Source organism: Aulonocara sp. 'chitande type north' Nkhata Bay, linkage group LG2, assembly GCF_057382095.1.
Source record: "Aulonocara sp. 'chitande type north' Nkhata Bay isolate Kocher_YH1m ecotype deep benthic linkage group LG2, A_spYH_male_GT1.1, whole genome shotgun sequence".
In the NCBI taxonomy this organism is placed as follows: domain Eukaryota; kingdom Metazoa; phylum Chordata; class Actinopteri; order Cichliformes; family Cichlidae; genus Aulonocara; species Aulonocara sp. 'chitande type north' Nkhata Bay.
In genome coordinates, this window is record NC_141345.1 from 13689671 (window position 1) to 13716817 (window position 27147).

At 41.6% G+C, this 27147-nt stretch overlaps 2 protein-coding genes across 3 annotated transcripts in view; one reads left to right on the forward strand and one right to left on the reverse strand.

Annotated features, from left to right (window-relative positions):
* The window catches only part of polr2b (RNA polymerase II subunit B), a 31097-nt gene extending 16876 nt beyond the window's left edge, over positions 1 to 14221 (forward strand). Inside the window, exons 19-25 of one of the 2 annotated variants that reach the window (XM_086305175.1) lie at positions 316 to 566; positions 640 to 729; positions 912 to 1019; positions 3499 to 3612; positions 3691 to 3851; positions 3957 to 4152; positions 13351 to 14221. In XM_086305175.1, coding sequence (XP_086161301.1) covers positions 316 to 566; positions 640 to 729; positions 912 to 1019; positions 3499 to 3612; positions 3691 to 3851; positions 3957 to 4152; positions 13351 to 13473 — 1043 coding nt within the window. In that variant the 3' untranslated portion in view covers positions 13474 to 14221. The remainder of the gene's footprint in view (positions 1 to 315; positions 567 to 639; positions 730 to 911; positions 1020 to 3498; positions 3613 to 3690; positions 3852 to 3956; positions 4153 to 13350) is intronic. The other variant, XM_086305171.1, reaches the window with a different exon arrangement.
* A 3798-nt stretch (positions 14222 to 18019) lies between these two features.
* Positions 18020 to 26498, reverse strand: igfbp7 (insulin-like growth factor binding protein 7). The gene is made up of 5 exons (XM_086305185.1): positions 26037 to 26498; positions 25530 to 25639; positions 22573 to 22677; positions 22372 to 22498; positions 18020 to 18331 (listed from the first exon to the last, which is right to left on the reverse strand). The coding sequence occupies exons 1-5, from the start codon at positions 26455 to 26457 to the stop codon at positions 18309 to 18311; spliced, it is 786 nt and encodes a 261-aa protein (XP_086161311.1). The 5' UTR covers positions 26458 to 26498; the 3' UTR covers positions 18020 to 18308.
* Between the last annotated feature and the right edge of the window lie 649 nt (positions 26499 to 27147).

Consider the following 27147-nt stretch of genomic DNA (forward strand, 5'->3'; position numbering starts at 1 on the left):
AGGAGAACTAACAGAGCCTTCGCTACCTTGGTACAGAGCTGCAAACACTACACTACAAGTATCATTGTGAATGTAATCAACAGAGTGCGCTTTGGATAAATCATGTGAAGATGCAGTATGAAATAAGAAGTTTTCTATAAGCTTTAATTAAATTGGTTACATAGATAACCTATACAAGCTGTGTACTGGAACAGGAAGTGATACTCTACTGCAGAGAGAGCCACACCCAGTGTGCCATTTACAGAAAAATACCTCGGGTCTGACAACCGGTCAGGTTTTAGGAGGCGGGGCTAATCATATTCTTATCACGCCCAGGGATGCGACATGCCATCTATGACAAACTGGATGACGATGGACTCATTGCACCTGGCGTCCGTGTTTCTGGCGAGGACGTGATCATTGGGAAGACGGTGACACTGCCAGAGAATGACGACGAGCTGGATAGCACGAACCGCCGCTACACGAAGAGAGACTGCAGCACGTTTCTGAGGACCAGTGAGACGGGCATCGTGGACCAGGTCATGGTGACCCTGAATCAGGAGGGCTACAAGTTCTGCAAAATCAGGGTGAGCGCACACCTGAGACACCTGAGAGGTCAGATGACACGGCCACAGTTTAACAGCTTCGTGTTTCCGGCAGGTACGCTCTGTCCGAATTCCTCAGATCGGCGACAAATTTGCCAGCCGACACGGACAGAAGGGAACCTGTGGGATCCAGTACAGACAGGAGGTAATCCCAGCAGGTCACGTACCTATCATCAGGGCACCGCTCCCCATACACACGAAGGATTCATTAAAGTTATATTTTTTAACACAACAGGAAAGGAAACAGCAAAGATGCTCAAAGTACAAAAACAATCAAAACTGAGATTTTATTTTTGAAGGCTCTCATTGATTTGCTTTATTTTGAAGGACATGCCATTCACCTGTGAGGGGATCACTCCTGACATCATCATCAACCCTCACGCCATTCCGTCCAGAATGACAGTCGGCCATTTGATTGAGTGTCTGCAGGGGAAGGTAACGATAATTACACATCAGTTTATTCACATAGTGCCAGTCACAACAACAGTCAAATTGTAGCAGATCTTTAATTAATTTATAACAACTGATCTTTAAGGTAAAGAAGTCTAACTCTGTGACAAAGTACAAGGTTTTTGTCATAATAAGGCTTTTATTTTGACAGTTGTGCTAGCGTGTGTCTTCCTGAAAAGATTTCTGAAAGCTGTTAGCTCAGGCTACTCTGCAACCCTGTGCTAGCTTTAAAGCCCAATTTCAGATCTCTTGCTTCTCTTACCTGATGACAGGTAAATGAAGAGAAAAAAAATGGCCTGTATTTGTATAGCGCTTTACTAGTCCCTAAGGACCCCAAAGCGCTTTACACATCCAGTCATCCACCCATTCATACACACATTCACACACTGGTGATGGCAAGCTACATTGTAGCCACAGCCACCCTGGGGTGCACTGACAGAGGCGAAGAGTTTGGGTTATTTCACACCTTTCATTTTGACACTGTGGGGATCAGCTGCTAGCTGATGAAGCCTTCTGCACTATCAGAGGCTCAGGTACCCAAGTACACTTTTACTTCACCGTAAAGACTCATCTGAGCACCAGGTGTGGAGTTTTGAAGCTAACGCTACTCATTTGGATGTGGAGGACTGAAGATGGTGTGCAGTTAAAATAAACACCTGTGCATTCGTGGGCCTCATAATTAGAAATCTCTGCAAGAACGATTGAAAAGAACGTATGAAACGATGCGATGAAAGCGTGAATAAAGTGTTTGCTAATTATGTTAGCAGCTCTGTGTTTAAGTAAAATCTCTTGATGTTGGGCAGAAAATGAAGTGAAGTGCACACATACAGTCGTGGCCAAAAGTTTTGAGAATGACACGAATATTAGTTTTCACAAAGTTTGCCGCTTCAGTGTTTTTGGATCTTTGTGTCAGTTGTTTCTATGATGTATTGAAGTATAATTACAAGCACTTCATAAGTATCAAATGCTTTTATTGAGAATTACATCACGTTTATGCAAAGAGTGAATATTTGCAGTGTTGGCCCTTCTTTTTCAAGACCTCTGCATGTTGCCAATCAACTTCTGGGCCAAATCCTAACTGATGTCAACCCATTCTGTCATAATCAATGCTTGGAGTTTGTCAGAATTAGTGGGGTTTTGTTTGTCCACCTGCCTCTTGAGGATTGACCGCAAGTTCTCAATTGGACTGAGGTCTGGGGAGTTCCCTGGCCATGGACCCAAAATGATTTGTTCCCCGAGCTACTTAGGTATCACTTTGGCCTTATGGCATGGTGATCCATCGTGCTGGAAAATGCATTGTTCTTCATCAGACTGTTCTTGGATGGTTGGATGAAGTTGCTTTCAGAGGATGTTTTGGTTCCATTCTTTATTCATGGCTGTTTTTGGCAAAATTGTGAGTGAGCCTACTCCCTTGGATGAGAAGCAGCCCCACACATAAATGGTCTCAGGATGCTTTACTGTTGGCATGAGACAGGACTGATGGTAGCGCTCACCTTTTCTTCTCCGGACAAGCCTTTTTCCAGATGCCCCAAACAATCGGAGAGGGGCTTCATCAGAGAAAATGACTTTATCCCACTCCTCAGCAGTCCACTCGCTGTACTTTTTGCAGAATATCAGTTCGTCCCTCGTGTTTTTTTTGGAGAGAAGTGGCTTCTTTGCTTCCCTTCTTGACACCAGGCCATCTGCCAAAAGTCTTCGCCTGTGCGTACAGATGCGCTCACACCTACCTGCTACCATTCCTGAGCAAGCTCTGCACTGGTGGCACTCTGATACTGCAGCTGAATCATCTTTAGGAGGCGGTCCTGGTGCTTGCTGGACTTTCTTGAGCGCCCTGAAGCCGTCTTCACAATAATTGAACCTCTTTCCTTGAAGTTCTTGATGATCAGATAAATGGTTGATTTAGGTGCAGTCTTAGTAGCAACAACATCCTTGCCTGTGAAGCCATTTTTATGCTACACAATGATGTGTTTCCTTGCAGGTAACCATGTTTAATAGGAAGAACAACAATTTCAAGCATCACCCTCCTTTTAATGCATCCAGTCTTCTATTCTAACTCAGTCAGCACATAATGATCTCCAGCCTTGTGCTTGTCAACATTCTCACCTGAGTTGATGAGAACATTATTGAAATTATCTCAGCAGGTCCCTTTATGGCATGAAATGCTGAATGATGAAATGCAGTGGAAATTGAATTTTTGAGATTAAGTTCATTTTCATGGCAAAGAAGGATTTAGCAATTCATCTGATCACTCTCCATAACATTCTAGAGTACAATGAAATTGCTATCATAAAAACTGAAGCAGCAAACTTTGTGAAAACCAGTATTTGTGTCATTCTCAAAACTTTAGGCCACGACTGTAGGTGTGATGGAGCCTCATCGTTGTTGCTTATGTTGTGCAAACAAAGATAAACATGTACCCGAGCTTTTGACTTGCAGGCTGACGGGTGACTCTGTCTTGTTTCAGGTGTCTGCCAACAAAGGTGAGATCGGTGACGCCACGCCATTTAACGATGCCGTCAACGTGCAGAAGGTGTCAAACTTGCTGTCTGAATATGGATACCATCTCAGAGGGAATGAGGTCAGCGCAAGGTCACACTTCCTATTGGCGGAGTCTGATGCTTTTGAATATTTATATTGAGTACTGGTTTGTGATCAGGTTCTGTATAACGGCTTCACTGGGAGGAAGCTGACGTCTCAGATCTTCATCGGCCCAACTTATTACCAGCGCCTGAAGCACATGGTGGACGATAAGATCCACTCGAGAGCCCGCGGCCCGGTCCAGATTCTCAACCGACAACCCATGGAGGGGCGCTCACGGTGAGTAACGCACCTGTCCGTGGCTGCGCATGTCTGCGCCCGGCATCAGCCTGCCTGTGCTCAGTAAAAAGAGATTAATGTCTGATCTCGTCCGTCCATCCTCAGTGATGGTGGTTTGCGGTTTGGCGAGATGGAGCGTGACTGTCAGATTGCTCACGGAGCAGCTCAGTTCCTGAGGGAACGTCTGTTCGAGGCATCTGATCCCTACCAGGTGCACGTTTGTAACCTGTGCGGACTGATGGCCATCGCCAACACACGGACACACACGTACGAATGTCGTGGTTGCCGCAACAAAACCCAGGTAAGCATGATCAATATTAAGTCCATCAAGGTTTCTGGCACAGCTGTGTTGAGCAACCTGTCTCAGACTTGTGTTGACCTGTCCACGGCGCTCTGCCTATACTTTTTTTTTTTTTTTTTTCTTCTTAAATGGCTGCTTGTGTCTCCACGTGTACTGTGTTTCTGCATTTCTACCGGTCGTGTAAATTCATGTGACACTTTGCTGCGGGTAGAGGTCATCAGCATGCGTGTTTGCCCTGAGTTGTGCTTTGTGTGACACAACAGAGCAGCCATGGTACCATAGAAATGCTGTTTAAGTGCTTGATTTAGACATAACGATCGGTTCTTACCATGTGTCTAGATGCGCAGCCGGTACCTCATTGGTGGATATATACAGGGAGTGCAGAATTATTAGGCAAATGAGTATTTTGTCCACATCATCCTCTTCATGCATGTTGTCTTACTCCAAGCTGTATAGGCTCGAAAACCTATTAAGCATATTAGGTGATGTGCATCTCTGTAATGAGAAGGGGTGTGGTCTAATGACATCAACACCCTATATCAGGTGTGCATAATTATTAGGCAACTTCCTTTCCTTTGGCAAAATGGGTCAAAAGAAGGACTTGACAGGCTCAGAAAAGTCAAAAATAGTGAGATATCTTGCAGAGGGATGCAGCAGTCTCAAAATTGCAAAGCTTCTGAAAGCGTGATCATCGAACAATCAAGCGTTTCATTCAAAATAGTCAACAGGGTCGCAAGAAGCGTGTGGAAAAACCAAGGCGCAAAATAACTGCCCATGAACTGAGAAAAGTCAGGCGTGCAGCTGCCAAGATGCCACTTGCCACCAGTTTGGCCATATTTCAGAGCTGCAACATCACTGGAGTGCCCAAGAGCACAAGGTGTGCAATACTCAGAGACATGGCCAAGGTAAGAAAGGCTGAAAGACGACCACCACTGAACAAGACACACAAGCTGAATCGTCAAGACTGGGCCAAGAAATATCTCAAGACTGATTTTTCTAAGGTTTTATGGACTGATGACATGAGAGTGAGTCTTGATGGGCCAGATGGATGGGCCCGTGGCTGGATTGGTAAAGGGCAGAGAGCTCCAGTCCGACTCAGACGTCAGCAAGGTGGAGGTGGAGTACTGGTTTGGGCTGGTATCATCAAAGATGAGCTTGTGGGGCCTTTTCGGGTTGAGGATGAAAGGAGCAAAGAAAGGTGGCTATATTGGTCGCTGATTTGGTTTTGTTTTGTTTTTGAATGTCAGAAATGTATATTTGTGAATGTGGAGATGTTATATTGGTTTCACTGGTAAAAATAAATAATTGAAATGGGTATATATTTGTTTTTTGTTAAGTTTCCTAATAATTATGCACAGTAATAGTCACCTGCACACACAGATATCCCCCTAAAATAGCTAAAACTAAAAACAAACTAAAAACTACTTCCAAAAACATTCAGCTTTGATATTAATGAGTTTTTTGGGTTCATTGAGAACATGGTTGTTGTTCAATAATAAAATTATTCCTCAAAAATACAACTTGCCTAATAATTCTGCACTCCCTGTATGTTGGATTTATTGATTGGCTGCTTTTTAGATAGATCTGCAATGACCCTGATGAGACCACAGCTACAGGGTTGAGTAGTTTATAGTTAAATACGTTCTTCAGTTAATTAAGTTGTTCATACTGAAAGTGTTGCCAGACCTTTAACCTTTGCTTTACTTTAAATGGCCTGTATTTGTATAGCGCTTTACTAAGGCTACGTTCACACTGCAGGTCAAAATGCTCAATACCGATTTTTTGATCAAATCCTATTTTTTGTCTGCTTGTTCACACTACAAATAAAATGCGACAGCAAACGCTCTCTAGTGTGAACGCTCAAAGCGTAACAAGTCACGCGACGTGACGCTGCGGCTGTGATTGGTTCGGCTCTGCGCTACTTAATTTGGATTGGCTGACCTTTTTTTTTTTTTTTTTTTTTTTTTTTTTTTTTTAAAGAGGACAAGAGCGGCGAGGTCTATCGCGATAGCTTAATTTCTCTATCGAGTAAAAGTTATATCGCGATACATATCGTTATCGTTCTATCGCCCAGCTCTAAGATAACCTAATAATGATCCTTATAGCTGTTTTAGAGGAGCGGTGCTTCAAAGGATAGTTGCAGATTTGTCAGAATCTGCAGATTATACAGTACAAATAAAATGTTCACGTTTCTCCAACGTTGTCTTCCCAACAGTTTCACTGACATCTACACGGGATGGCCAGGAAGCGTTCGCGATGTCTTCTCGGGCGCTGATAATTGGCGTCTGTCTTGTGTCAGTGACGTAAAAGACTGATTTAATGCGACATGACCGTTCAAACAGCAGTCGCTTTCTAAAACATCGGATATGTATTGGATTCAGTACCACATACGAAAGTGACCCAGGTCAAATTTGAAAATATCGGATTTGTGCCGTTCACACTGTCATACCATGATCGGATATGGGTCGCATAGGGTTAAAAATAAATAAATAAATAAAAAAATCTGATTTGATGCGCTTTCGCCTGCAGTGTGAATGTAGCCTTAGTCCCTATGAACCCCAAAGCGCTTTACACTACATCCAGTCATTCACACAAACACTGGTGATGGCAAGCTACATTGTAGCCACAGCCACCCTGGGGCGCACTGACAGAAGCGAGGCTGTCGGACACTGGCGCCACCGGGCCCTCTGACCACCACCAGTAGGCAACGGGTGAAGTGTCTTGCCCAAAGACACAATGACCGAGACTGTCGGATAGGCCTGGGCGATATGACCCAAAATTCCTATCTCGATATTCTTTAGCTGGATGGCAATATAAGATATGTGTCAATATTTTTTTTTTAAAGCCATAAAGTGAGAACAAAAAGAGTTCTTAGTCAAAGCTGTGTCCCAGCTTTCACACAGGCACTTTTATTAACATACAGCGTAGATGTACAAGAAAAAATTACTCAGAAATAAATTATGAGCATTTACTGGATTACAATTACTTTTTTCAAGTAACAAGTAAAGTAAGGGATTACTGTTGCAAAAACGGTAATTAGATTACTGTTACTTTCCCGTAAGCACACTGCGTTACTAAAACCATGATTTCCTTTTTGCGAGTGTGACGTTCGTGACAACAGCTGTGTGCAGATCAACAATGGATAATATATTGAGTGCGGAGAGAGTATGAGCATGTAGCGTTTAAAGCGTGGAAGTACTGACCTTACTTTGAGTTTGATTCCATAAAAAGTGACAAAAACATTAGCGTCTGCTGTTCACTGTGTGGGAAGAAAACTTCTTTTTACAGCGAAAAAAAACCCCTAAACTTCCGAGCAAGCACCGAGTGCGCTACGACGTAATGGGAAATTCAGAGAAACTCGCGGATTCTTCCACTGACCAATGCGGCAGACCTGCACCAGGGTAAACCTCCGCCTAACCCACTCCTGCTATACAGGAGAAAATAGAGCAACAGGACCACTGAGTCTTTGATTTTATTTATTTTCAGCTGTGTTTTACTTGCATCTATTTGAAAGACTGAGTGTAAACACAAATATTTTATTTTATGTGCTGGAATGTGCAGAAAATGGGTTTAAATGTTCAACAAATTTCTTCCAGTCAGAGAATGGTGCATATAATAAAATTTTTGCTTGGTGCATAAAGTTAAAAGATTAAAACTGATAAAACGTTTTTTAAAAGTTTTAAAAAGAGACTTCCATTTGGTTACATTTTGTATGATGGGTTATGCAGAAAAGTAGAATTGGGCTGAAAGATCTATCACTTCTATCAATCGTGTTTTTAAAAAGTAACTAAGTAATTAATTACTTTTGAAAATAAGTAATCAGTAAAGTAACGGGATTACTTTCGGGGAAGTAATCAGTAATTAGTTACTGATTACTTTTTTCAAGTAACTTGACCAACACTGGTCCTTATACACACACATTACGGTAATATTACGTTGAAGCAGAGTACGTATAACTCTGCGAGGCTCCTCTGTAATGCTCCAACAATCCATCAAGCAGTTTCGTAGCTTACCAAAGTCGTACCAAAACATTTTTGAAAGGTTTCTGAGCGCCGTGTGCCACATACAATCGGTTTGCGGTCAGTAAGCACAACCAGAATTCATACATAAGGCGCACTGTCGATTTTTGAGAAAATGAAAGGATTTTAGCCCGGTCAGCTCATTAATGCGTTGACACCGTCCAGCCCCATGCATGGGGCGATCCGCGGTAACTCGTTAAGAGATTTGCCCTGTTAATGCAGTTATGTCGTTTACCGACCAGCTCTTCTTTGATAGCTGCCATGTCCATCTTGTCATTGCCTGCAGGTGAAGCGATGGGGGAGGGGGAGTTGTGTTCAGTGAAGGAGAGGCGAGGCCGATTAACGTTGCGTAGAGACAAAAGTGGACGAAAGAGAGGCAAACTTGCGGCTCCACAAGTATAGTTCAAACGTAACATAGACTATATCGATATAAACAATATTGTCACATCTCATATCTCATATAAAAATATATCGATATATTTAAAAATTCCATATATTGCCCAGTCCTACTGTCGGAGCTGGGGCTCGAACCGGAAACCTTCCAATTACAAGACGAACTGCCAACTCTTGAGCCACGATCTCCCCACACACTGTGACAGAGATTTCAATCCTGAGCTCACGATAAATCCACCAATAGAAACATCTGCAAATGTATTCAGTCTGAGCACTGAATACATTTTATATATAACACAGTAGTAGGCTTACAAAACAGTAAGCGCTTACTGTTTTGTTTTTTTAACTTTTTATTTAGAATTTTCATTCTGACAGGAGTATGACAAAAAACAAATAAACAAAAAAACAGCAAAATTAAAAGAGGAACAAAATGTTCCAATCATCACACAAAAAGAGAGATAAGCAAAATTAAGTGACAGAATTTTCAAGCCTTTGCTTATATTTATGCCATTTAGTCCAACGTTGTTGAAAGAGATGACCTTTTAGTCGTAGAAGGAAAGTCAGTCTCTCCATAAGATGCATTTCCTCTATAATCTCTAGCACTAACTCAGGGAGGATCTGTCTTAAGCCAATTCCTTGTTATGGCCTTTTTAGATGCGATCAACTGGATTTTAAAAATATATCTGTCATTTTTTAGAATCAAATCTCTGGGTAGCAAGCCCAGTAATAAGATTCTGGGATCCTTAGGGATGGCATAGGACATGATGTTATCTGTTAACTTGGATATACTGTCCCAAAAGGAAGTCAATTGTGTACATGTCCAAAAAATATGAGAGTGATTGGCGTTCGGGTGGCCACACTGTCTCCAACATTGTTGCCGGTGCCCTTGAAAGTTGTTAGTAATATGTGGAGAAATAAAGAATCTAAAAGTTTTCCACCTGAATTCCCTCCACCTTTAGGAGCTAGTTGATGTTTGTTGTGTGGTACACATTTAGAGCCAATCACCCTCTGACAATCCAATTTTCAACTCTGCTTCCCATTTTGACTTCACATATAGTGTGTTGTTGCCATATTGTTTTTGTAGCCCTTTCTAGTGTTTAGACACTGTTTTGGTGGGCAGACATTTGTAGGCATTTGTAAAGACTTTGACAAGATCAATTTCTGGGGAGGAGGGGCCCTTTATTTCTGTATTGGAAAAAAATGACGAACCTGCAGATATCGCAACAGATCCGTATTTTCCAGATTGAATTCTGTTTTCAATTTTTTTTTAAATGATTTAAAGGTGCCTGCTTCTACAAACAGACACAGAGCAGTTAAACGTTTTCCAATACAACCCAAGAATGTTGGATCTAACCTTCCAGGTGGGAACTTCTGTAAGTAGGAAGGCCATGACAAAATGTTAATATTGCTCCCCAGATTGTATTTGTTAATAACTTCATGCCAAATTAAAAGAGTGTTTTCCACTATATGGTTATCTAAGTTACTTATCCTTGATTTTTCTACCAACCGTGTTTGGGGAGGAGACATGCTAAACTCAATTTGTTTCCATTGGGTCCCCACTGCCGGGGAACATCAACAAACAATGTTGCTGCCAAGTAATAAGTTGGGGAGGGCCAGTCCGGCCTGATCTCTATCAATTTGAAGGGTTTTAAATTGTATCCTTGGTCCAGCTCCTGCGCATATAAAGTGTGATATTAACTTGTCTCAGGATTTGAATTGAACATCTGGGATTTTAATGGGAAGAGCCATAAAGAGATATAAGAATCTGGACAACAGATTCATCTTCACAATCTCTATTCTTGTACTAAAGTCCGGAGTCAGTGAAGACCAGCGAGTTGTGTCCTCCTGAATTGAGTTCAGCAGATTATCAAAGTTCAGGACTTGTGTTTTAGTAATATTTAATTTATAACCAGACAGGGCCCCAAACTCTTTCAGAGTTGACATGAGCTCAGGGGGTGACATATCAGGATTCAGGCTCAATAAACAAAGCGAAGAGCGAGGGGCTGAGCATCCTTGCCGGGTGTCTCTATTCAATTGAAAACTAGAGGATAGATGTCCATTGATCTTTAACCTGGCCACTGGGCTACTGTATAATGATTGTATACATTTAATGATCTTGTTGAATCCTAGACACTCTAGTACCTTATAAAGAAAGGGCCAGCTGACCAGGTCAAAAGCTTTTTCTGCGTCTAGGCTTACTAGTGCCATATTCAGTTTCTGATTCTTTGCTTCTTCTATAATATGAAGCGTTCTTCTGATACTGTCATGTGTTTGACGCCCTTTTATGAAGCCTATCTGATCTTCGTGTATTAAATCCAGCAAATGGACTTCTAGTCTAGAAATTATTGACGTAAATAATTTATAGTCTACATTCAAAATAGAAATGGGGCGGTAAGATTCACAGTATTCTTTATCTTTACCCTCTTTAGGTAGGACAGATATTACTGCCTCACGCCAGGATGGAGATATTTTAGCATTGTCGAGGGTCAAGTTAAAGGATTCGAGTAAAGTAGGGGCAAGTTCCTCTTTAAATATTTTGTACCACTCATTTGGAAATCCATCACTACCAGGGCACTTATTTGCTTTAAAGTTACTGATTGCAGTATCTAATTGTTCTCTAGTTATGTGTGCATAAAGCTTCATTCTGTAATAATCCAAGAGAAGGAAGAGCTAAAGAGGATAAATATTTCTGCTATTGGAGCTAGACACGAATATAACGATTGGTAGTAGTCATTAAAAATTGTGTGAATTTCTACCAGATCATAAATCAAGTTAGCGTTAGAGGGGTCCCTGATCCGAAGGACAGCATGCTTTTGTTCCTGCTTCCGGAGCCGCCTAGCTAGAATTTGTTGCTTTCGGGGATGATTCGTAAAGGGATTGCTTGCAGAATCTTAATCTCTTTTCCAATTCGTCTTGCACTAACACTTTTATCTTGTTTTTAGTTACTCTAATTTGGTTGACCAAGCTTTGATCTTTGCCGTTTTGTTGTAGTTTGATTTCTACGTTTCTCAGATCTTTTTCGAGATCATCATATGCTGCCCTTTTACCTTTTTTTTTTTTTTTTTTTTTTAGATGAGCCACCCTTGAAATCAGTCTACCCCTCTCACTGCCTTAACCGTGTCCCACACCACAATCGCCTTAACCTGACCATCGTTATTATCTCCTGTGCAACTGGTTATTTCCCCCTTTAACTCCTTTATAGCAGACTCTTTATTGAGGATACCTAAGTTCCATATTGTAGATTTGGCAAAACTTGATCATTGAACAGATAAATAAATCATATTATGATCTGATAAATCTGAAGTACTGATCGACCACTCCTTTCCTCTATGTCAGTCAACAACGTTCATTAGGAAGAAATCAAGTCTGGAATGAATTTGGTGCGAGAATGAGCAGTGGGTGTAATCCCTGTTTTTAGGATGGAGGGCTCTTCAAACATCGAACAGACCAGTTTCTTTCATCAAGATATTAAGATCCTTTGAACTATGTTTTTTGTCTCTTACAACTTGTCATATCCAGGGAGACGTTAAGAATTGTATTCCAGTCTCCACCACAGAATAAAATCCCTTCGCCCACTCTAATTAAAGCATAAAAAAAAATGACTTAAATAATTTTCTATCACATTCGAGAGGAATATACACATTAGCTAGTGTGATAACAATATTATTAACTCTCCCTTTGATAGATATCTGCCCACCTTGTCACCAACCTCATCAAGGAAATCAAAGTTTAATAGATTAGAAATAAGAGTTGTTACTCCTCTTTGTCTGCTATTGCTACAGGTGCTATAAAAAAGTGGAATATCTGGGAAATTAAAATTTAGCGTGTTCCTTTTTTTGACAAATGTGTCTCTTTTAGAAAAGCCACGTGTGAGCCATCCTTTCTTCAATTTCTCCAGAACCCTTTTTTTCCTTTTAAGTGGATTGCCCAAACCATTAACATTCAGGGAGGCTATTTTAAAACTATCCAACATTGAACAAGACAGTAAAAATAAGTGAAACTGGAACAGTGGCCCCCGAAACCATAGCAAAACAGATATAGGGGAAACAATGAAGAACTGACTTCTAGAGGAGACTCTTGCTCCCCAACTAAGACCCCGTTGGTGGGTCGGGGGGAAGCCTCTCAAAGTGAGAGGGCCTGGAAAGGAAAGTAACTGTCTATAGACATAAACACCACCATCCTAAAAGTCCCAACGTATAAGAACGTAAACGGAGAACCAACTCTCCCACCTGGCTGGTGAATGAAGTGAGGCCAAAAGGGAGCGGAAAGGAGCTTCCTCATTAAAACTAAACCACTGGATCTCTTTGGAAACCCTGTAGCTTATCCTTTGCTCTCATTGCCGTGGCTAGGCCGTTGCCTTTTGCTGATTGCCAGCCCAGAAGCTCTCGAAGTTGCGACACTGCATTCGGCTGATCTTCCTCCTCTGAAACCAAATGTTTTTCTCTTTGAGCAGCTTCTTTATGGCTGTATTCTTTGCGTTTTTTTGACAATTTCACATGGATAATCATGGTCGAAATAGATGAAGCTGGCACCTACTTTGATTTTTTTTTTTTTTTTTCCATGCTCTCAGGACCATGTTGTTGAATATTCCTGAAAGTTGATGACAGGTCCCGGAGGTGCCCCCGGTAGGGGTTTACTTGCCAGCGAGCGATGTGCGCGTTAAATTTTCATGTCAAAATCCTCCGGTATTTGCAGGTGGGTCCATGAATTATGGAACCGGGTTCTTTTCTCCCCCCTCCAACAAACCGAATAGACGAATATTGTTTCTCTGTGACCTTGATTCCAGATCAGTAATCTTTTGCTGAAGACTTTTCCGCTCCTCCAGACTCGTGCACATGGCCATGGTCACCTCTTCAGCCCAGCTCTCCAGCTGGGTGATCCTGGACTCCGCCTCATCCACCCGCTCTGATAGGCACTGTATGTCCCAGGCAATGTTATCCAGCTTGCATTAATTTCATGGCTCAGTTTGCCCATATTTTGTCTGCTGTCCTCTCGAATCTCCGCTTTTGGCTTTACTATAGCTTTGAGTATCTCCGAGTCTTTGCTAGCGGCTGCGTTGCTGCTAGCATTAGCTTGGTCCGGCTGAGAGTTAGCTTTAGCGGTCGAAGCGCTTCTATCTTGTTGTTTCGGCATATTCTCCCACTCCCTTAAGGCATTTTAGGGGTTATAACCCTTTCGATGTTGAGTGAGTAGAAAACAATCCAAGATAACGAGATTAGAAGGAATAACTAAAGGTAAGGTGGGAGAGCAACTCCTCAACGTGACCGGTTACTCCATTGGCTGAAGCAGAAGTCCCTAGGCTTACTGTTTTTCAAGAACAGAAAAGCCAGAGTTTTATGTCAGGGTCCAAGCATGTTTCAGAAAACCAGCTGAAGAGATGCTTTGGTTGTCTTTGTTCTTATGTGTTGTTTACCTCACTTTGTTTGTTGTTGTCAGATCTCTCTGGTGCGGATGCCATACGCCTGTAAGCTTCTGTTCCAGGAGTTGATGTCAATGAGCATTGCTCCTCGTATGATGACATCATAAAGTAATCAACCGGATGCAGAGAACATTGTGACGTCACAAGAAAGTGAAAGTCGAAGTTTAGTTGTTGTTTTTTTTAGTTTTTTTTGTCTTGCTTTTTGTAAAAGTCAATAAATCAGTTCCTGATCATGTGATGATTTGTGTTTTGTTCTTCATGTGACTATCCTGACGGGTTATGACTTTAAGGTACAACTGGTGAGTCTCCAGTATTGATCAGAGATGTTTTTGAGTCAGGTGATCGATTTAAAAACTCAGATGATCAAGTTAACTGAATCCTCTCTCACTCTGAGCACGCTCACGTTACAGGCATTTGAAGGGTCATGTTACCTGCATATAAGAATATTAATATATACACTACCAGTTAAGTTTTAGAACACCCAGTTTTTCCAGTTATTTGTTGCAATTCAAATTGTGTAAGTCCAGTGAACAGCTTGAAATGGTACAAAGGTAAGTGGTGAACTGCCAAAGGTTAAAAACGGTAAGGTTACCCAAAACTGGAAAAACACGTACATGTCAGAATTATATAAAAAGACCTTTTTCAGGGAACACAACATGAGTTAACAATTTAACCTCCTAAGACCCAAAGTCTTCCATGGCACGCATTTTTAATTTCTCTTTGATATTTGGGCATATTGGGACCTGATGAATGTAAAAACCATTTTTAACCTGATTTTTGTTTCTAAGAAAAATGAGATCCACATATGAGGATATTCGTTTAAAATTTCGATAGAACAGTAGCAGTATGTAACCGAGGACAAGGTATGAGTAAATGGGGCAAAGAAATAAATTGATCATTTATTTATTACATCAATTAGACAGGACTTACAACACATTCTGCTGATATCCCAGCTGCACATGAGACTTACCACACCAACGGTGCGAAAATAACACTGCAACCCGTCACACCCTGCTTAGCGACACTGCAATCGTGGCACGCACTGCAAACAATTCGGGTCTCAGCGCAGCTGGGAATCAGTGCTATGCATGACCTGCGATCTGGGAGATAAAGGGAAGTGGCACAAACAATTAAACAAAAAACAAAAAGGGAGGTTAGTCCGCCCTTACACAACTCACTCTCAATCAATACCCGCCTTTACGGCTGGACAACTAACCAAAACAAAATTACAAATCAATCAAAAGAACAAAGAAAGGACAGCAGAGACTATCGAGATTATCGATTAAAATATTACCCAATAAAATATCAGTTTTATGAAACCATTCAAAACAAACACTCAATATACCTACAATATTGATCAGTTTCCCTGCGCGCCGTCGATCTAGGGCTTGATCAATTCTTCTATTAAAATTCGTGGTCACACTAAAAAAGTCCAACAACACATTAAAAATAGGCACATACAATAGCAAATGATCCAAACAAAAATGGCAAAAGTCTCTTACCGACAGTATACCCACTCGCACTCGAGTGAATTAATTGCCTCTGTTTTTTTCCACAGAAGAGCGCTGACTTCACCCCACAAACCCACTACCTTTTCACAGCTCTTCAGCCAATCACCTGGTAGAGAGCAACAAACTGCCAGGTGACACTTGTTACAAGTATAATATCCTCCTAAGTGGATATTTGGCCCTTGTAGAGCGAAATTGAGTGTTTTGGTCTAAATACCCAAAATGTGATGTCGCCAGGTCCTAGGAGGTTAAAGCTGTTCTGCAGTATTGGAGATTGATCAGCCTTGAAAGTTGGTGCTACTAATTCCTACAGGTGTTCTAACTGTTCTGGATTACGTCCCCCTCTGTCTGCATGAAGCAGTGTTGGAGCACACTGTGGTACCATACCCTCGTGGGCATCAGCTGAACAGTACTGTACTGTAGTGTGTTGATACAAACATGGCGAGAATAACAGTGGAAAAGAGACAGACCATCATAACACATAAATGTCGGTCTGTCCGACAGAGAAACTGCAAACAAAGTCAAGATGTCAGTGAGTCCAGTTTCCTTTAGCATCCAAAGGCTCAGAAACAAACTGACAGGAAGAGGTCTGCAGACCCAAAGACACGACTGAATCAGGCTACGTCCACACAGCTTAATAGTGGTCGTAGTGAGCAAGTCTCAGTTTCAGGTGTGAAGAGAAGGCTTTGAGCTGCAGGTTTGACAGGACGAGCTGCAGCAAGAAAGCCAGACGTCAGAATAAGACAAAGGCTGTGTCCCAATTCAGGGTCTGCATGCTTGAAGTACGCATTTTAAGTGCAGTTACATCACCGCCACGCGACGACGGCTGTCCCAATTCGAAGTGTACTTCAAATGCATACTCCAAATGCACCGTCGATTTCCCCAAATATCAAGCGTGGTCCAGTGCACGCTTCGTGGTCCCATATATCCCACAAGTCATAGCGCGGCGGTGGATGTGGAGAATTTTGCCGCAAAATACGGCAGAACTGAGCGGCCGAAGAGGGTTTTTTTTCCCCCAAACTTTATTGAAATTATAAAGCGAAAAGTCAGTCATTCCAGTTCAGTTTGTACAGCAGACATACAAGGCAAATAAGAGTAACAATATACAGTACAATGAAATAAGAAGGATAAATAAATAAAGGAAAAAAACAAAAGAAAAAAAAGGGGGGGGGGGAATGTGACAGACTTCATAACAACTTTGTATTTGAAAGTTGTGACAGCTCATTCGTTAAACATTTCTGAATGAATTTCAATCAATGATAAACCTTTTTTATTGGAAGTTAATTTAAGAGAGTTTAAGTAATATTCAATTTCAATCAAAAACAAATTAAATGATGGGGTTGAGTTTTGAAATTTACATTTATGTATGTGGAATTTCCCTAATAAGATGGAGCGGCCGAAGAGTGAACTGTCAAAAGTACTGAATATGACGTCACTTATTTATGTGCGAATGTTTAATAATTAAAGTCAGTCATATATCCACAAACACAACAAGCTGAAAGTCAGTGATATATGTATATGTGTGTGTGTGTGTATATATATATATATACATATATATATATATATATATATATATATATATATATATATATATATATATATATATATATATATATCATAATCAATATCATAATAATCTGACAATACTATAATATTGGCCATATTATATTTACATTACCACAGTGAGATGACTTTAGTCTCATGAACAACATTAACTAATTGTTATTTACTAACTAATCTTAAATGACTGTTCAGCACAGAAATGAAGCCCAACAATCATGTTTTACAGTCCCGTGGTCTCAGCCTCAGATACTCAACTAATCAAAGTGATGTCATGACAAAAATGAATGACTGACAAAACATTTTTCTCCTTCGTTTCTGTCAAACAAAGCTGTATGTAACGTGTCTCGCGGTTAGTATCATGGTTGCTAGGCAACCTGAACAGCGCGACAAAGCGTATACCGTCCCATTTCACAAGCCTCTCACTTCCGCACTTCTCGTACTTATAGTACGCACCGTACGTAGTATGCGTAGTGCGCGTACTTCAAGCGTGCAGACCCTGAATTGGGACACAGCCAACGAGGCTTGTCTGGACCATGAAACGCCACCATTGCACTACTGAAGACTGGAAGGTTTTATGGACTGAGGAATCAAACTTTGAAATCTACGGTTCATCGCGCAGGATCTTTGTACGCCGTTGACTAGGTGAAAGGATCTGCCCCAGGGCCTCCTCTCAGCTGACCTAGGAACAGCTTGATGTTCCACTGGATCAGCTGGGGAGAGGGAGGTCTGGGCTTCTCTGCTTAGCCTGCGGCCACCACGACCCAGCCGCAGATAAGCAAAAGCAAATGGATGAATGCATGTTTGTATTTAATGAAAGTTCACATTGATCACAAGGAATTAGTTGATCTTTCCATTTTTCTCTTTTTATTTTTGAAAATATAATGTTTTTCTGGGACCTTCACAGTAAAAACATTGATTATTTAACTGAAAGAGTTGAAATATTGATTAGATTCAAACAACACACAAACATTATTATGGTTTATTAAATTGAGAAGAAAAACATGCAGTTTAAGGTTCATATTTAATGTGTAGACTGCAACAAACAAATACACCTGTTTCACCATTTCAAACTTCCGCTGGTGCCCAGAGGAGGAAAAATACTTTAAAAGTTACAAATATAACAAAAGATATAACATGTAGAACAAAAGACTGAAGTTTGAAAAAGGCTGGATTAAAACTAAAAACGACTGAAAGGAAACAAATTCAGGTTTTAGTGGAAGTTAAAAGTCTGGGATTCCTGAGACGATCAGCTGATCACAGGTTGACTTCCTTTGTCACTGAAAGAAACACGACATATTTACTTTCAGATATGTTTCTTTTCTTGTTCAACAAATTATCATTTTAAAATGTCAATAATGTAAAGGCGGTGTCCCAGGCCCTGTGCTTCGTACGTCGCTTACTACATCCAAGATCAAATGAAACATCCAAGACCAAATCATCGCGCTAACTCTGAGCTCGCTATTCCGGTTCCCCGAACACACCTGTTGTTGACGATTAGTATAGCTGGATGAAGTAATGTGAGATCACTGGGTGGCCCAACAGGGGCTACGCATCGATAGTAGAAACATTGATCGGCAACCCTTTGATTGGTCGGCGAAAATGTCGAAGGAGCGCGCTCGGTATTTTTCGGCAGCAGAGCAAGAACTCTTGAGTGAGGGATTTCAGGAGTTTCAGAGTTTAATTAAAACGCAAGGGAACACTGCAAAGGCTGCAAAAGCAAGGAGAGAGGGCTCGCAGAAAGTTGCTGACAAATCAAACTCGTAAGTAATTCAATAATAACAATAATAATGGAGTGGATTTATATAGCGCTTTTCAAGGCACCCAAAGCGCTTTACAATGCCACTATTCATTCACTCTCACATTCACACACTGGTGGAGGCAGCTACGGTTGTAGCCACAGCTGCCCTGGGGCAGACTGACAGAAGCCAGGCTGCCATATTGCGCCATCGGCCCCTCTGGCCAACACCAGTAGGCGGTAGGGTAGATTTATCATATCACACCATATTATCCAATATTATATTACATTATATTATATTATAATATGTTATATTATATCCCCTTTCACATTAGAGCCACAACAGGACCCACTAGAACATGGGAACAAGTAAAAGTGAAATATAAGAATATTCTACAGAATGGTAATATTTATCACTTATATTGCTTGTCGTCTCTTGGAAAGAGACCCTGGAATACTCTGTTTGTTTGTTCATAACAGCAACCAAGAAAAGGGCAGAGCAAAAAAAAAGACAGGTGGTGGTCCTGCACCCCCTCGTCAACAAGTTGGTTAAGTGAATAATACCCTCACGGGAAAATCGATATCTCTCTATGAGCACACTGTCGCGCTGAGCTAAAGGATCCTGTCTGTCCCGCAATATACGCTGAATTCTGAGGACTCTCCTTATCAATCTTGCACCTTCCGCAATGGGTTGCTCGCGTAAACGGACAGGATATGACTGCGACAGACTTCCCAAATCCACCTTCGCTTTTATAGCCGTGGTCCCTCATCTTGATTACACGAAGTAATTTACAATTACTACTCTGAAATATGAATTACATCTGTAATAATCACATACATGTAATAGAATGTTAATAGTACATTTCCCTTTTTTAGGGAATGACCTGTATGTATCTGTGTGAAATCAATAAAAGGATCAAGTGCTGCATTATCTTTAGTTACATTGATGTTATTTATTTATGGTGAAACAGTGGTGGAATATCGCTGTTGCTTTCGTATGAATGACGCGGACATACCTGCGTGGCCGCGATCTAATCCTGTTTACATAAAGTAAACCTGCTCCCCAGCAGGTTTACGCTTACGGCTCTGTTGCTATGACAGCAAGTCCCGGATGGGCTTCAGGGAACCGAACGATCCAGGATCACGCGAAATCGTCAACAATCTCATCCAGCTAACTCACTTAGCGCGGTACGAAGAACAGGCCCCCAATCTTTTGATATATTGTTTATATACAGTGGTGCGAAAACATGTTTGCTCGTGGGTCTGCTCATGTCAGATCATGAAAGATAACACAAGTAAAAAATTAAAAACATCATGCATATTCTAAATAAAGGTGTTTGTTCATCTTTGGGGAAAAAATCCAAACCCATGTGTGAAAAAGGTGATCGCCCCACTCCAATTTATAACATAAATTACCCTAAGAGTGGAGCAACGGCACATCCAAAAGGTCACAAAAGACCCCAGAGCAAGATCCAAAACACTGCACACCTCACTTGCCTTAGTTAAGGCCAGTGCTCATGACTCCACCATAAGAAAGAGACTGGGCAACAATGGCCTGCATGGCAGAGTTCCAAGACAAAAACCACTGCTTAGCAAAAGGAACAGAAAGGCTTGTCTCGGTTTTCTAAGAAAACATCTTGATCCCCAACATACTCTGTGCTCTGGCAAGACAAAACTTTTTGGCAGCTGTATGTCTTGCTGTTGTTAATGGAGTCGTGAATTCTACCAAAACATCTTGAAGTGCACTTGTGTTCTGCAGCAGGATGATGATCCAAAGCACACCAGCAAGTCCATCTTTAATTTGGAGTGGCCTAGTCAAAGGCTACGTTCACACTGCAGGCAAAAGCGCATCAAATCCGATTTTTTTGACACTATGTGACCCATATCCGATCATGGTATGACAGTGTGAACGGCACAAATCCGATATTTTCAAATCCGATCTGGGTCACTTTTGTATGTGGTACTGAATCCGATACATATCCGATGTTTTAGAAAGCGACTGCTGTTTGAACGGTCATGTCGCATTAAATCCGTCTTTTACGTCACTGACACAAGACAGACGCCAATTATCAGCGCCCGAGAAGACATCGCGAACGCTTCCTGGCCATCCCGTGTAGATGTCAGTGAAACTGTTGGGAAGACAACGTTGGAGAAACGTGAACATTTTATTTGTACTGTATAATCTGCAGATTCTGACAAATCTGCAACTATCCTTTGAAGCACCGCTCCTCTAAAACAGCTATAAGGATCATTATTAGGTTATCTACATTATTATGTGAATAACAAAATAACTTAAAGCAAAAATTGGGAAACGTAAAGTCCGAAGTCTCTATATTAAGGGCCATCAGTCAAACAATACTGTTTGCTCTGGGTCTAAACAGAGCGCGTTGTGTGTGACGTCTTCTTTTGTGCATGCGGGCCGCTTTGAGTGTTCACACTAGAGCGCGTTTACTGTCGCATTTTATTCGTAGTGTGAACAAGCAGACAAAAAAATCGGATTTGAACAAAAAATCGGAATTGAGCATTAAGACCTGCAGTGTGAACGTAGCCAAAGTCCTGACCTGAATCTGAATGAGATGCTGTGGCATGACCTCAAAAATGCGGGTGATGCTGATAAGAACAATTCTCATATGATGAGTGGACCAAAATTCCTCCACAGTGTGTAAAAGACTCATTAGCAATGATCACAAACACTTGGGTGGCATATATACATGTATGTATGTATAAATGTAATACTTTCATACATAGACATATACACGTCATCCCACATACAGTGTTTATTAACATTTCTGTTTTTTAAAAGGGTCCCAATCTTTTGATTTTCCTGTATATTCAGTTCATTTCATCATCTCCTTGTGAATGTGATGTTACGTTCTCTGTTTGCATTTGTTTGACGTGTCATGTACAACACATGTTACTTGTATGTAACTTAACCATCACCAGTCACTTCTAAATCTGGAATGAAGAATTTAGAAGAATAATGAAGCAGCCTGGGCTGCTTCATTATTCGTTTATGTTAGAGACTTTTGGCAATGCTGGATTCTGATGGCTATGCTTTATTTTGTCAGTAAGGTTGCAGTGCTCTCCATCTAGACCCCACATTCCTGTATGATATATCTGTGATTAGTGAAGAAAAAAAGACTGATTATCAGAATAAATTGGCAGGAGCCCAGCAGTCTGTAACTGGATGATCTGGGCATGCTTAGAATCATCTCTGGATCATTTTTCTGCTTACTTTGTAATGGGATAAGAAGAGAACAGGCCTCAGGTAATAAAAGCTGGATAATGCCTCTGCAAATGTTTTATTTATCATTTTAAAAGTTTCAGTAACAGGAGCTCTGATTCCACTGCCGCCCTAAAGCGTGTTTCACTGACATGGATAAGTCTGCTTCTTGGACTAGAAACATTTTTCTTCATTTAACAGTTTATAGTTATGGAAGAAGTGGAAGAATCTACGCCTGAAAAACTGAGCTGAGTCTGATGGTGTTTTTGAAAGGCTGACAAAGGCTGAGGTAAATCCTCCAGAGACCAAGGTCAGTGATGACCATGGGGGATGTTTCATAAGGTAATTTTAGATGTTACCTTTCCTGGCAGTGAGCTCATCGATGGACTCAACCACATGAATTGCTCCAACTGCTGAAGCTTCTCCTTTGGTGTTTGTGGCGTGACACTCGTACGATCCTTCTTCTTCTTTGGTCAGAGGCGAGATCTGAAACACAAACACCATGGTCTATTTTGATTGGTCCCACTGCAGCAGTGACATAACATAGTGTTTGTACTGACCAGCACCCAGCCGGTCACTTCATGCTTCTCCGGTCCTCCTCGAGTCTGGATCGCCAGATTGTCACGGTCTCCAGGAAGAAGCTCCATCTTCTTCCCACTGAGGATCTGAAAGAAGAAACCCATCATTATCATCATCACTCTAATCTTAGAGATCCAACTTCAAATACCTTATTGACTCTGTGATGTCATCACAGAGTTGTCTAACCCCTGTGGTCTTCTAACGGGTTTCTCACTCATACTCTGACTGTGGTGGAGGAACCACCTGACATCCCCACCTGAAGCTGAGACTGATGATTGGACATCCTGCTTCACCACAGCTCTGAGCAGGTCTTAGGGCTTAAGGTCTGTAAATTCTCTTCAAACAGGCCGTTACTTGCCACCCTGATAGACACACCTGAACATACCTGAGCCCTTAGTGTACAAGCCGTCAGAATCAGTTTTTAAGCCCTGATTAAAAAAAAAAAAAGAAAGTTCATGAAACATGCTGATATCTCTGAATGCTGTAAATTAACCTATTTATTATATTACTGCCTTGAGGCAGCAGCTGTTGTGAAGTTAAATTGAACTCCTCACATAGCCAATCCGGTCTTTAAGTCTGACGTTATTAGCCATGTCTGGGCCCAAATTCCGCTGCAGGTCCCAAACAAACACTGCAGCATCACTGAGAGTTTAAACTGTCTAAATTCTTTCATCTGTAATAAAATGATCAGCGTTGCTGCTTTACCAGGTGTAACTATGAAGTTTAACATCCAGGCATCCATGAAAACAGGATTTATGATATTTAACAGAGTTAGAAGTTAGCAGGGAGTTAGCTCACTAGTTTCCACCTAAACATGATATAGCATGTTCTGACTGAGAGATTTCTGAAAAATTCAAACGTACAGCTCTGCTGTCACTTCCAACATAAATGAAGACAGAAAACTAAACAGCAGTGACGTTTGAAGGGTTACTGAAGTTGGGCTAGCTGGTATATAATGTTATGCTACGTGATCGCTAGCGACACAGCTATGTTAGCATAGCATAAACACAGTGAAGCTGGAGGATGAATACTAACTTTTTTCCACTCCATAAAAGTTAACGTGAGGGTTCCCAATGGTTAGAGACAAATACAATTGCATGGCAGGATGCTATAAACGGACCAAACTTCAGTCAGGAGAACAACTGAGATAATCCATCCACAATATGAGGTTAGTCATTCTACTGCTGCTTGGGCTGGGCTGTAGTTACATCGTAAGGGTTTAAAAACTGAGTTTTAAAATGAACAGCGGTAATAAAAACCAAGAGAGGCCGACAGTGATCACAGACTGTTTTTAGGGTTTTTTGAGATTAAATACAACAAGATACAAAGCATTAAAACATGTTAAAAACACAAAAAGCCTTATTAAACGCAGGGTAGTTTGGGCCCGGAAGCATCATGTCATAACTTAAAGACCGGATTCCAACGATAACAACGATTATCATAATGATATGTTGGAGACACAGGCCAAGACGATCTTCATCTCTAGCTTATCAATCAACAATAGAGCCAAAAACAATTTAAGTTTTGAAAGGCCGACTCTGAGCCTCATAACACGCTAACCAAAAAACTGAATTGTTGTTATCTATCATGCAGCTGACCCATACTCAGACTTTCTCTACCATTTCTCTTTTACTGAAAATAACAGCCTCAACATGGAATTTAATCTATTATTAGACTCAATTGAGTTCACACCCTTGTTCTGACATATCCCACAGAAAGTGAACATTTAACTGTATTTCTTGAAAACTGTCTTTCGTGATCATTTTTAATAACATTTAAGTTTACAGTAACAGATTACACAGCAGTGGGTAATACACTGCATTACATGTCCTTCTGAAGGTGCAGTAACAAAGTTTAAGGATAGAATTCATCCGTGTTATTCTCTCATGTTATTGAAGAAGCATATCATCCACTCCCACAGAGGTTGGTTGTCTTTTAATACTGTTACATCCTCACCAGAGATTTTCAGTAATGCATTACTGCAATCTGATTACTTTTCGCAAGTAACGAGTAAAGCAAGGGATTACTATTGCAAAAAAGTAATTAGATTACTGTTGCTTTCCCCTAAGCATGCTGCATTGCTGTGGTACTAACCTGTGATTTTGTTTGTGAGAGTGTCTCATGACAATGATGTAAGCGTGTGGTAACAGACGTGTGGCGATCAACAATGGATAATATGGAGTGCGTACGGAGAGAGTACGACCATGCAGCGTTTAAAGCGTAAACATTTTTTCATAAAAAGTGACAAAAACATTAGCGTCTGCTGTTCACTCTGCGTGGGAAGAAAACTTCTTTCTACAGTTGAAAAAAACCCTAAACTTCTGAGCGAGCACGCTGCCACGGGAATGTGACATTCACAGAGAAACCCCCAGATCCCCTCACTGACATGACTGCTGTGGGCAAACCTCCACCCGCCCCACTCCTGATAAACAGCTGACAATAGATTTAAGAGCTGCTGAGTCTTTGATTCTATTTATTTTCTGCCATTTTACTTGCATCTATTTCAAAGAGTGTAAACACAAAATATGATTTTATTTTATATGCTGGAATATGCGGAACATAGGTTTAAGTGTTAAGCAATTTCTTCAAGTCAAAGACTGTTGATATAATTTAATTTTTGCTTGGCGTCCCTCTAATACTGCGGGGTCTGTTCCTTGCATGTTAAAGTACCTCAAGGTGACTATTGTTGTTAAGTAGTGATGTAAGCTGCTGTTCAGGGAAATGTTTAAATCAGGATAATTTCCTGTTTTATGTTTCCAGGTGGAGAACTTTGATTGTTTCTATTGGCAGCGGCAGGAAACAGGAAGTCAGCAACAAAGAGGAAGGCAAACACTTCTGTGGAGTCACGCCTGAACCTTTGAGTGTTTCTTTTTATGGAGAAAAACAAAATACATCTTAAATGTGTGACAAACTGCTGAATGATGGCACACAAACTCACCTTCTTCCAGGTTAGCACTGGTGTGGGCACGCCCACCACCTCACAACTCAGGTACACCTGAGAGCCACTCACGTTGTACACCTCACCTGGAGGAGTAACAATGAGTGGAGCTGCAGACAGAAAGAAAAGATGAATGTGGGTGAAACAGGTCCAGACAGGAAGTCCTCAGTGACCTCACAGGAATTCAGTTTGCTCTGAGCACACTCAGTGGGTGTTTTCATGTAGAAAGGAATGTGATGTTTGGGATGGAGGAGGATTATCAGAGGCGACATCAGTCTGTAACTGACAGACTGCCTCATAGTCCGCTGGACCACAGAAGGGGAAAGAGACGTTTAGGTTTTTTTAACTGCTCTACATTTACATCACAGCAACGTATAAATACATACGTATATATGTACGTCAGCTGCAGGTTATTTCTCCAACTGTATCAAGCCACATATCAGAATAAGTGACCCCCTTCTGCAGGCTGTAGGCTACATAGATTGATACCATGACCTGCGACCTCACCTGAACCACAGCGACCTTTGTTCTGCATGTTGACAGATTCTTTTCCCTCACTCTGGGCTCGCAGGCCTGCAGTTTTCAGTGCACAGGTGTTCGTGTAGGTCACTCCGTTTGTCCCGCAGACCTCGTATTTGCTCTTACAGACACAGACTCCCATCTTGTTCTTCTTGTTCTCGCCGCTTCTCACGCACTCCAGACCGGAGCCACAGCGGCGAGCTGCCGACCGGCGACCTCCGCACAGCTCACCCTCTGCGGCAGCGCAGACAGAGCAGCAGCCACAGGAGTCCACCAGAGAGCCAGCAGCACAGCCCTCCGCTGGGAGAGGAGCACACTGAGCCAGATCACAAGATCCACATCCCAAAGGGGCAGAGTCCTGGACTGAGAGGACCGGGAGGATCAGAGAGAGGAGGCAGAAAGACTTCATGTTTGCGAGCAGCTCTGAGTCAGTCTGAAACTGAGGGGCTGAAACACAGCTGCTCCAAGGGTGGGACTCCGCCTCCACCCACAGCTGATCCCACCCTCAGCCTAGAAGATAATACGACCCTGTAAAGTAATACTGCATTACTGTACTGTGTACTACTGTACTTTACACTATTTCCATACAGTATTACATGCACAGAGACCTGCCACCTTCAGAAAATTTCTGATGACTCCTTTGTCACGTGATGCGAGCAGAATCATCTGCAGCTCAACGTGACAAAGACCAAAGAACTGATTGTGGACTTTAGGAAGACCAGGAAACTCGTGACCCCCGTTTCAATCCAGGTGGTCAATGTGGACACTGTGGAGGAGCATAAATACCTCAGAGGACACACTGATAATAGGCTGGACTGGGTTAAAAATGCCACTGCACTCTACAGGAACGGCCAGAGTCTCTGAGGTCCTTCAACATCTGTCAGACAATGTTCAGGATTTTTCTATCAGCCTGCTGTGGTCAGTGCTATCCTCTGTGCTGTTGCATGCTGGGACAGCAGGTTGAGGGTAAATAAACTGGTCACAAGGCCAGTAATGTTGTGGGAATGGAGGCCATCTCTGTACAGCTCCATCAGCACACAGTGCAGTAGTTATACTCTTTGCACACGCTCTGCAGTAAATAACAAAGTTTTACATTTTA